The 12,026-nt window shown below is 38.6% G+C and overlaps 1 protein-coding gene across 1 annotated transcript in view; it reads right to left on the bottom strand.

Annotated features, from left to right (window-relative positions):
• Nucleotides 1-1,999: 1,999 nt before the first annotated feature.
• GK (glycerol kinase) overlaps nucleotides 2,000-12,026 on the bottom strand; it is a 31,002-nt gene continuing 20,975 nt past the window's right edge. Inside the window, exons 17-20 of the mRNA XM_009334785.1 lie at nucleotides 10,337-10,480; nucleotides 9,274-9,354; nucleotides 7,629-7,715; nucleotides 2,000-4,466 (exon numbers count right to left, since the gene is read on the bottom strand). Coding sequence (XP_009333060.1) covers nucleotides 4,453-4,466; nucleotides 7,629-7,715; nucleotides 9,274-9,354; nucleotides 10,337-10,480 — 326 coding nt within the window. The 3' untranslated portion in view covers nucleotides 2,000-4,452. The remainder of the gene's footprint in view (nucleotides 4,467-7,628; nucleotides 7,716-9,273; nucleotides 9,355-10,336; nucleotides 10,481-12,026) is intronic.

Raw genomic sequence — 12,026 nt, 5'->3', positions numbered from 1 at the left:
ACCGGCTGAGGCAGGAGGGCACCTCAGATCGTCTGCTCAGAGCAGGGTCAGCGAGATCAGGGCTATGTCCCGTCGGGTTTTGAGTATCTTGAAGGATGGAGACGCCACAACCTCTTTGAGCAACCTGGTGCTGTGTGTGACCACCCTCAGAGTAAAAAATTCTTTTCTTTTGTTTGAATGGAATTTCCTGTGTTTCAGTTTGTGTCCGTTGCCTCTCATCCTGTCACTGGGCACCACAGAGAAGGGTCTGGCTCCATTGCCTTTACTCCCTGCATCAGGTATTTGTATCTGAGCTCTTTCCAAGCTGAGCAGTCCCAGATCTCTCAGCTTCTCCCATGTGACAGATGCTCCAACCCTTTAACCACCTTTGTGGCCTATCACAGGACTTACTCTGGTATGTCCGCGTCTCTCTCATACTGGCGGTCCCAGAGCTGGACCCAGCACTCCAGAGGTGTCTCACCAGGGCTGATTAGAGGGGAAGGATCACCTCCCTTGTCCTGCTGGTGATGTTCTGCTTGATGCAGCCCAGGGTGCTGTTGGCCGCCTTTCTTGCAGTTGCTGCCTCATGTTCAAAGTGGTGTCCACCAGGACCCCCAGGACCTTTTCTGCAAAGCCGCTTCCCGGCGGCTTGGCCCCCAGCATGTCCTGGTGCCTGGAGTTGTTCCGCCCAGGGGCAGAACTTGGCACTTCCCCTTGTTGAACTTCACGAGGTTCCTGTCAGCCCATTTCTCCAGCCTGTTGAGGTCCCCCTGGACAGCATAGGAAAAATCATTCCAGCAATGTTCTTTTGTCATTTCCGAGCTTTAAAGGGCTGCTACTCATTTGCCTGCCCTTGTCTTCAGGACTGAGGAGTACTACTTCCGTAAATGCCAGTCAATTATAATAATTAAAAAAAAACCCATACTGGGCTTGTGTTACAGCTCTTAATGGAACGGCATTCCAATAGCTACAGATCTAGGATTCTTCAGATGGAAAGATTATGGCTTGGATGCTGATAGCAATATTAAGAAGCTTGTTTGTATAGAGTTCCAGTAATAGACATTGTATTAGCTTTCATCGAACAAAAATTCTTTATACATATAAATTACTGGTACCAATTACTTAGTAAAGTTCTCATCTCATAATATTCCAGCTTGATGAACCATGAAATTGGAGTATGCTCTTGTGCGGTGCAGCTAAGGGCAAGGCTGTAATTTTGCCCTGTGAAAGGAGGACTCTAGAGTCTCACGAGCCGAGGGAGAAGTCTGATATTGAGTAATGACGTTACCTAAGGTTTCTGTGCTGACATGATATTTAAATGCCTTTCTTCTTGGGAGGGAGGGGGATGTTTCTGACTCACACAACTGATTTCAATATAGGGGACCAAAGACTTTGTAAAGACTATGGATGAAGGCTACATCCTTGGTACAATTATGCGGCACGATGTGTAGAATACAACTGGGAGCTACATAGAGACAGAACAAACAAGAATCTGGCAGGCACACTCCATACATGTACCCTCCACATATACACCCCCACCGCCCCCGCTTCCCTCTTAAAATAACAGAAATACCTTTCGCTTCTGGCTAGTGCCCCCAGCAATGTTTAATATGCCATGAACATTTCTTCCCTCAACTCATAATGGCTTTTTAATCTGTAGCAATGACTAGACCATGGTACAAGAGCAAAAACTGTTTGGCCCGTTGGTCCCACCAAGCAACGTTGTTCGAGACTTTCGGATCAAACCTGTATTATGACTGTGTTCCTTTTCGTCGTTCTACTTGTGTTTTCCTGCTTTTTCCTGAATACGGAGGGACTTGAGGAAATGCAATTTCTAAACCAGTCCTTCAAACTCAATGTATCACTGAAAAGCAGAATGCAGTACTGCATGTATTTGAGATGTATATCTGAGCAAGTTAAAGAGGGCTCCCTATTGTTTAATATGCGTCAATGTATACTAATGCCTCATGTAAAAAACATTAACGAAAATGTGTCTGAAAGATAATGTGCAAGAATAAACTGACAGCTTACATCAATTTATTTATGGTATTTTAATACCAAGTTAATGCATTTCTCAAGTAAGAATTTACAAATGTGGTAATTTATAGAAAAAAATAAATCGCAGCTTCACAAAAAGCTAACTTTCAAGGGTTCAACTTTCCCCTCCCCCCAACACGCATTTTACAATATATTTCAACTATGTTGGTAGAAAGTTAACAGTGGTGTGAAATTCTTAAAAAATATTGGCAACAGCAATTGAAAATAAAATAATGATTTTTACTCAGTGAAAAAGTAATAGGAATTGTGTTTCCCAGTAAAAGATAAGTCAGAAAAGCAGCAAAAAATCCCCCTCCTACTTATGTGCTACCCTTCCCCCTGCCACATACATCGTTGGCAAAGGCAACACTTCAACATTAGTCGTTCCCAGGTTCAGTACTTCGGTGTTTTTGGCAAGAAGTCATACTCAGAAGTCCAGTGTTTGAGGTGTGTGCTGCCCTTCCCCTGCGTGCTCCAAAGGCTGCTCTTACTGCTGTTCCTTGGGGTAAGGTGGGATCAGCAACAGCTCCGAGTAAAGGTAAGGAGTATAAAGATTTTTCTAGGAGTTCATTTTTCACTCTTTCTTCACCTCTCCAGTACAAACTGGAAAACCCAGAAATTTTAGTTGTCACACCTCACCTTTGAGTATTTATAGGAGATACGGGATTTGAATGACATATATTTTCACCTGTGCACAAAAATCCCCTCTGCTGAATTTATACATGCAACCACAGGACGAAAAATGTTCCTCCTCTAACTTCTTAATTAAAAGTCACATTTTCAAAGGTCATTGCACTTGTTAATAAAAAGGCAATTAATATGCATTTGCTACTAAATATATTGTACAGATCTGAACTTCTGTGCAATCCATTGCTTCAGACAAACATGTATTTAACATCTTTTTAAAAACTAAGCCTCTAATCATCGTTTAAGGAAGAAAAACAAACTTTGTTAAAGACTTATTTTTTTAAAGACAAAAGTCTTTAAGAACAAACACACACAAAAAACCGCTCCCTTTAACTCCTAGTGCATTTAAACACATCTTTGAAATTCTCCATGTTGTTCCCACATTTAACCTCGCTATCATTCTATACTGATCTAATGACACTATACAAGAACACATTTTCTCTGACCTAACCAAGGCGGCTGGCATTTGCCATGCTGTTGGTTCAAACAGGAAAGCTGAAGATAAGATTATTGCCTCACTCCTTTACCTTTACCTGTGGAGGACAAAAAGTTTCAAAGTGGACGCAACTCAGTGGTCACGCACGTTGCCTGTGAATTCCAGTGGCCCATTTCAGGTGCCAAGTGCTTACTCTTCCAAGCCAGGGTTTTGGGTTGTCCCAGCATATTTTGCGACAACTTGCTGTTAAAACTTTGGACATGGAAACTGAAAGGGAGATTTTGGTCCCTGAGATATACTAAATGAGATCAAGAACTAAAGCACTGATATTTAATTTGGAGTGGACCCTCTTTAAGGAAAACTAAGTTAGCTTCAACTTTCAAAAGTTTCACAAATAGTCACTAAGATATCCGTAAGCAGGATGACGGAATATATGCAGCACTGGTCAAGAAAAGTGCATTGTACAGAGTAGTTTTAAGAGTTATCAGTTGCTGAGGACCAAGAATAGTGTGTCTTTCCAAACTAACACAAAAGCACAAGAACATGAAACATGGCCTTAACCAAAACATCTATGCGCTCCCACCTCTTTAAAGGTACAGCTACAGGACTTAGTGTCTTAAATACTTATAATGGGCAAACTGACTAGGTAGGCCAGAAGCCAAACAAAACTTTTTAACTTTGTAACTAAACACTTCCACAGCACCCTGTGGACCATATCAGCAACCTCTTCATTGCCAAACCGGTGGCGATGTGTGCTACTGGTAATACATTTTGAGCTAGCGTTTAAAAGGTTTGTTCCATTGAAGGTGTTTCAGACCAGTGGCCACTACAATAAAACAGCTTTGGCAACCACAGACATCTGAAAGGTAATTCACAGCAGCTGGAAGAATTGGAAGATGTTTACAAAGTTCTATAGTGCATCATTAACTTTCTGCAGTGTGTTGTATAAAGTACCAAACTCTGAAAAGGATAGCTAAACATCTGACATTACCTCAGAAGTTGCAGAGTTTTGTTATACCAACTTTCTCAAACAAAGCTAGGGCTTGTGAAATTTTAGAGGATGATGTGAGATAGTCCACGCAAAGGCCTCCAGTGCAGTTGAAGTTGATGGGGAAGGGAGCAGAGTAATGAAGGGCTGAAGACTTAAGTTTCAGTGTACCACTGGGAGGTTACTCAGGGACTGGCAACAGCTGGATTCATGAATCGATTTAGTCACACAAGTAGTATAATCACATTGGTGGTGGAATCTCTTCAGACAACAAATCAAAACGAAACAAAATATCAGCTGCATCCAGAGAGTCCACTAAGTAGTCTCATTTATCAGTACCTTAAGTAAGAAAGAACGTGCATTAGTAACATAGAATTTACTCTAAAACGTTAATTACCCTCTATAACACAGCTGTGCTATAAGAGGAATTCAGTACAACCATTTTTTGTTTTCAGTTAATGCAATTAGAAATTAGATGTATCTTGTGACACCAGATAAGCCAGCACTTAAGTGTGTGGGATGTGCATGTAGTAGGAGAGAAGAGACCACACTATTAAGATGGGTAAATTTTTAACAAGCAGAAGAATTGAAGGAAGGTACTCTAAGCTTATTTTTTTCTGAATATGAGCTCAGCTTTCAGAAATTTGGGAAATATTATTGCAACTAACTTGCCGAACTGCATAGTGATCCCTATATGTAAATTAGTATGCAATTTGGCAGTAATTATCACAACACAATAAACTAAAAAGGAAAAACAGAATCTTAAAAAAAAACCCAAAAGGTATTTAAGCAGGAAGAATATAGTATTACTATCAGCACTGACACGTTATTCTGTGAGAAAAAAGTCAAGAACTTTATACCCCAGATGTCACATAAGATCCCGTATGTAGCCAATCCCCACTTACACCTCACTTGAGAGGTGTCAATTTAAGCCTGCAAAGGCATTTCTTTAAATTTGAGTCTAATAAGACACAGTATCACTTTCGGTTAACTCCCATCCCCCAAAAAAGTACGGCTACAGAGTATGTTGAAATCTCTCAGATGTCCACTTCTAAAACTAGTGTGAAAAACTTAACAGAATCTTAGCAGAAGGACTCCAGTCGCTACACACAACTTGCTTTAATAGTGAAATAAAACAAAATATTGGCCCTTTCTTCCCCGGGAGAGAAGAAGAATGAAGATCATAAAAAAAGGTACAAGTAATCGACCTGACTTTGATGAAATTATGAAATGATATAATGAAACACAGTATTGTTCTTCGTATTCAGTCAGCAGGTGCTGCATGAAAAGGCAGTTAGTTTAGCAGTTCTGTAAATGTGTTTTTGCCACGTTAGTGTTCTCTAGTCTGCCACAGCAGATTTTTCCTTCGCATTTCACTAGCTGTAAAATCATGGCCCTGCCCTACAGAGACATGTTCAACAACAGCACTGTTGCCATGCAAGACTTACTGCTGTTTCAGCACATGAAGGATGAATTCAATCCTCGGTAGACTCAATCCTCAAACCTACTACACTGATGGCTGCGTTGGAGTTCCAGTGTTTCATTAAAAGATAAAATGTAACAAATTAATTAATGGAGTTCCTGTACTGAATTAGAAGGAAAGTCTGGTCAGCTAGTTCCGGCTTTTAAAAGCAAAAGGATATTTACCAGAGTAAATTTCTAAGGGGAAAGCAGCCCTGCCCCAATCAGCAACACAAATTCTATTTGAGTCTCATAAGACACAGTATCACTGAGCAAAACTACAACCTGTACATATCATCACTGATGCTATTCCTTTTTAGATGTCAGCATTTTTGAAACAAATAAGAGCTGGAAATTTCTTGCAACTTCTCCTGTCCCCAAGCTTACCGTGCAAATAATATACCAATATACTGGCATATAAAGTAACTATATTGGTATACATAGTAACTATATATATATGGTAACAGTAACTATATCATTAGTTACTGTTATCTGAAAACAAGGGCAAAAATGGGTTCTGAAGGCCAGAGTGAGTTGAGGTGAATATGTTTTCCACTTGCGGGTCAGAAAGGCACTGACAAGCTTAGGGAAGGGAGAAAAAAACCCAAGCTTTATGAGTTCCAGCAGTGCAAGTTTAGATATTTATATGTAGGTTACTGATTAGTTGTTTTTAAAAGCAATAAACCCAGAATTTAAGTTGCTTATCTGTCCACTTAATGTTGATCTTCATATTATTTTAGGTATCCTCCATGTGGTGAGGAACCCGACCTGGAATTAATATTCAGGTTGCTTAGTTCAGCTTGTTAAAAATTTACCCACTTAATCACAGGTGGTTTTATTTTCTTCTTCATAATCAAGATTGTTCTCATTCACAGATACATTCCAGAGTTAGTAAATCAATGTCAATCCATTTGTTCAGTTTGCTTTTCACCTAGCATTTGTTTAGTTTGATTTTAGTTCTCCTACAAGCTCAGACAGTCTCTTCCATGCAAGAAAAATTACAACTGAATAGTTAATTCAGGCTGAACGAGTAGAAACAAAATACAAACACATCATCACAGGAGCATGCTAGAGTCCTCAACCGTCTGTTTAATTAACACCCCCCGCCCATCCTGCCAAAACCAAAACAAAGAAAGAAAACCACCCCCAAAAAGCTTACTCAGCAGCAACAATGGCTATACTGTAAAATATTTTCTTTGGAATGAAATTATGAAACACAACGATAAAGAACAACTGGCATCACCATATAAACTTCTTTTTCGTACCATAAGAATATCTTAATGAAATGTCTTACTTCTGGCATAAGTAACTAACACCGTCATCCATGTTAAGAACTTTCTTTTAAAATAAAACATGTATTAATAGGTTGAAGATGCATCTTCATTGCATATGCACACAGTCCCTTTCCCCAGTTTTGCAGATAGGCCTTTTAGGGTCTCTTCTCTTTACACAAAATAATTCACTTATCCATCAAGAGCAAAGTACAAAAAGAATATTCTTTAGATTTAGTAGATGAAGATTTCTAACCATATAATAGTTCCAAGGGGGCCAGAAAAATGAAAGAGGTGCATGAAGCCTTTCAGGGACAGAAGAAAAGTCGTCACTTTATTTAAACAAGATCCTCAAAATAATTTTAAACGTTATAAGAAGAAATACAGGATAAAGGATGGAACCTTATTCTAACTGCAATGCACACTGTAACGCAGGCAATGCAAAACTCTGCTAGGCTGCTCCAACCTATATCCCTTTTATAAACTGTGTACAGTCTGCACAGCTAGACAAAGGGAGGGGAGAGTTCAAGGTTTCATGTGCACCTAACAACTATGAATTTCATGGCACATGAGGATGAATTTGAGATGGCATTCACTTGGTTCCCTTAGGTACCGTATGTCTAATTCACACCCTCAAACACTCGTGTGCATGAACAACAAAAAGCATCAGTCATTTTTGCTAAAAATAAACAGATGGAATACAAAAAAACCCAACACTTAAACTAGTGCAGATAGCTTTTAAAGTGATCTAGTTCAAATAATAACTAACCTGAGACGTACTTTGCTCCGATTAACATTATCATGCTACTCATAATAAAAAACCCCAAAGGCAGACTACAGAAGATACTAGTGTCACCTGATGTCATCCAGGGGAGGGTGTTTCCAGTCAAGCAAATCAAAAGAGAAATATATATATGAATTGCAATATGTGTGTTAAAAATCATATGAACAGCAAAAAGTAACAAATGTAGTGACATTTGCAGAAAAATTAAATAAGATTATGCATAATCCCCACAATAATTCAAAACAGGCTCTCAATGTAAGAGTTCAAATCCAAATTCCACTGTTAGCACTATCTAGGTTGAGCCCGTTCCTAGTATTCTTCAATCTTAAATACTCCTAGCAGGCAGAAGACAAAGTTTCAAAGCAAGAACTAAGGAAAATAACATTTCCCCGCCCAGTGCTAAACCAGATAATCACTGAGGGTAAGTTTTGATAAACATATCCCTTTTCACATGAGCTGAAGAACAAGATCTAGTTTTATTTTCTGCAAGGCAGAATTTTCTATCCTTCAAAAGGAGATAAAGATATATAAGTAAGATACACATCAAGCACTTGGGATTTTAGGATATGTAACAGAGAGTTTAGATGTAAGGCGACTAAAACATAATGGACAATACTGAAGTGAATCTTGTTACTCATGCTAAATTACCTATTTCCCTTCCAAATAGCCTTGACAGAACTGTTTGTATTAACCATGGTGTTAAATAAGATACTTAAACCAATATATAGGATGGTAAAAGGAAAATTTTAGCTTTCAAGAATAAAGTAAGAGACTTCATGCAGCTTGAGGGCTGCAACTGTGGATTGTGGGGGGAGTTTACATTTTGAGGATTCTTTACTTAATACTTTTCATTCTAATAGTTTTTCCAACAAAAGGGAAATGAAATGAAGATAAAGCCCATAAATGATGTGTTGTAGGATGATTCAGGACTAAAAACTTACCCTGAAATAGTGCTGAAACATAAACTCAAACTATAGATCATAGAAGACTGCAGGTTTTATTTAATTCAAACCTGACAGATGAAAAAGCCCTCTACGTCAAAAGAAAGATCTTGTTCAGTCCCTCAGAAGTGTTTGTATATTCTCTGTGTGCGAACAATAGGTCTATGCAATTCTTCACTTTATGATAACTTCTTGCTCTTAGTCCTTGTGGGTCAAACAGATTTTGATGTGGCTATCAATCCCTCCTTCCTATGCAGCAAATAATAAAGGCAAGATATAGCAAGAAAAATCACAGGAGGAAACTTTTCTCCTTTGTAACATTAAGGTTATACTATAAGAAAGTTTATGAAATCCCTGCACTGTCTTAGAATTGTGCTGTATCTCTCCTTCTAGGTAAGATTTTTTTCTTTTGTAAACCAATGCTGTTCTGAAAAACCTGCAGTTTGTCTTGATCTCATCACCTCTGTTTTTAGAGCCCTACAAGATGCTGCTTGTGCCCTCCTTTCAAGAGGAAGACCTATCTATCTATTCTCCTGCTTTGTTTCCACAGTGGTTTTAAGTAATAATTTTTAAATCATTGGTATAGTCCAGAGATGATAATGAACAGAAAAGGTCACCAAACTCAAGATTAACTAATGAGGCTAACTGGCTAATTAATAATACTTGACCTGCATTAATTTCTGGTTTACCATTTGAAGGAGCTTCAGATGTCTCCCAGCCCATGGACTTCATCACAGCTTTCTTCCATCTGGCATAGCGAAATTCACTTTCTGAAATTGAGAAATCAGCAAACACAAAAGCCTCTCAATGCATATGAATACAACTACAAGTATTTAAGAAGCAAGGACTACAATATTACCTTTCCACTGTTTTGCACAGTATAGTTTGTCTGCACAGAACAAGTATTATAAAATGCTGTTCTGAATACAAAAAACCAAAACAAAACAACCCCAAACCCCACAGTTATGCACAGTAAGGAGAAGTAAACCTTAAAAACAATTTTCTGCATGTTCACCAATAAGAAGATTTACAAGTAGGACAAAATGAAGCAATTGTTACTCATGTAGAAGCCCTTCAGTGTTGAAAATACTGTCTTGAAGTAGGGATTATAGCAGTAATTATAATCAAAACGGTAAGACAAAATTCTGTACCAAAAATTAAGAAATAATTGAAAAGACAAAAATGCATTTGTCTTGCACATGGATTAATTATGTCAAGTACATACTTTCCATCTTTAGAAGCACTTAAGAACTGATGAAAAAGGTAGTTAACTAAAAGCAATGATTAATGTAGGTTTTTTAAAGCCAAAAGAAAAGTCTCCCAAAAACAGTCAGTGTCCTTTCTACATCTGTGAAAATTCACAAATGCACAAGAGCTTTAGGAGACATCTTTCTCAGTAAAAAACTTTCCAGATTTTTTTTATTTTACTTGCTATAAATCAAAAGCTACTAACTGCAATGTCCAGTGCCGAGCTTCTTTCAAAAAGAAGAAAGAAAAGAAGCCAAACACATTCCCCTGTGGACTTATGTTGTTTTAACCATTTTCCAATCTTACTAGTCAATAAATGGACAAAACAGCAAGTGAAATGCACTTTTCTCTAAACCAAACACTACAAAGCTGATCTTCAACATTTGTGAGGATATTCATACATAGCTGTTTTTATACCAGTATGTTATGACTGCAAAAAAAACAGATCTGTTGGATATAAAATACTAAGTTTACAACTTCTTAGATAACGTGAAAGGATTTTACCCTCTGGGTTGATCTGTGGTTCAAATCGTTCACATGTCACTGCTGTCAAATCTCCGGGATTCAGACTCCAAATTCCAACTCCTTCTGCAGCTCCTGCTGCCATAGCAGCTCCCAGAGCTGTTGTTTCAGGCATTGATGGCTTTACTGAAATAAATCACAGAGAAGGCCATGATTGTATACTCAAATACTGTGTTCAGTTTTGGGCCCCTCACTACAAGAAGGATGTTGAGGTGTTAGAGCATGTCCAGAGAAGGGCAACGAGGCTGGTGAGGGGTCTGGAGAACAAATCTCATGAGGAGCGGCTGAGGGAACTGGGGTTGTTTAGCCTGGAGAAACGGAGGCTGAGGGGAGACCTCATCGCTCTCTACAACTACCTGAAAGGAGGCTGTAGCGAGGTGGGTGTCGGTCTCTTCTCCCAAGAAACTAGTGACAGGACAAGAGGAAAAGGCCTCAAGTTGCACCAAGGGAGGTTTAGATTGGACGTGAGGAAAAATGTCTTTACTGAAAGAGTGGTTAAACATTGGAAGAGGCTGGCCCGGGGAGCGGGTGAATCACCATCCCTGGAAGTATTTAAAAGACGTGAAGATGAGGCGCTTAGGGACATGGTTTAGTGGACATGGTGGTGTTGGGTCGACGGTTGGGCTCGATGATCTTAGAGGTCTTTCCAACCTTAATGATTCTATGATTCTATGATTTTTAATGAAAGTCAGCTTGGTGATATCAGAACTAAGGATTTACATATATATCTAGAATGATATATATTTTTTACAACTGCTATATGCTTCCTTTAAGTTTACCAACGCATATCTCATTTTATTGCCATTCACATGGTTATGAGGCTAACTTCACCTACGAGTCATCCAAGTCTTTGAAATATCTCAGATCACTACTTCCTTCAAGACTGAATCATGCAATTGCCCATTTTCATGGGGCAATGCTTCAGGCAGAGGATCCTTTAAAATCCAATTTTATAGATCATATCCTTTCATCTGTGAACTATGCATCGGCACTGATAGTATGAGCCTTGTGTATTATGTATTATTAAAGGCAAGCTATAATATCTCTAGAGTTAAAAAACTTTCCACTGAGGTGTCTCACATTTATGCATGAGACAACACAGTGTTTCCCTAAATGATTTTCTAGAAGCTGCATATTAGGCAAGATTATTACATTTATGCAGCAAATTATCAGTCTTCAATGTACATGAAGATGTATAATATCCTGATGTTACTCAGTGACACACTGCATCCTTAAGAATGCTAATGTATAGCTTATAATACTCGGCAACTTTGGATCTGCTATAGGTGTTAAAACATGTCTTCAGAAAGATGCACCCTTTTCACTGATGCTGAAATGCTCCAGGTTTCAAGTGAGGTCTTTACAGAGCTTTCATGTATTGAAACACATCCTTCAAAAGCTAAAAAAACTTTTTATTATTCTAGAGGACTTCTGCGAAAGAAGTGTTACATGATCATTTCTAAAATGGCTGCATTGTTGTTGAATCAGAATAATGGTATTGTAAACTTTCATTTGCCTCAGAGAGGATCAACCCCATTTGGGTTTGTATTTCGTATTATGCATACCAAGAAACCTAGTTGCAAGATTCCCACTTTTGTTGTAACCTCTATTCACTTCTTCGTTGCTGCTGTGGGAGGAAACAGAATGGAAAATGTGTTTTGTGGGTCTTCTT

This window comes from Pygoscelis adeliae, unplaced genomic scaffold (genome assembly GCF_000699105.1).
Source record: "Pygoscelis adeliae isolate BGI_AS28 unplaced genomic scaffold, ASM69910v1 Scaffold91, whole genome shotgun sequence".
Classification (NCBI taxonomy): Eukaryota; Metazoa; Chordata; class Aves; order Sphenisciformes; family Spheniscidae; genus Pygoscelis; species Pygoscelis adeliae.
The sequence above is the reverse complement of the archived record's forward strand: the minus strand, read 5'-3'. Positions and strand labels throughout refer to the sequence as shown.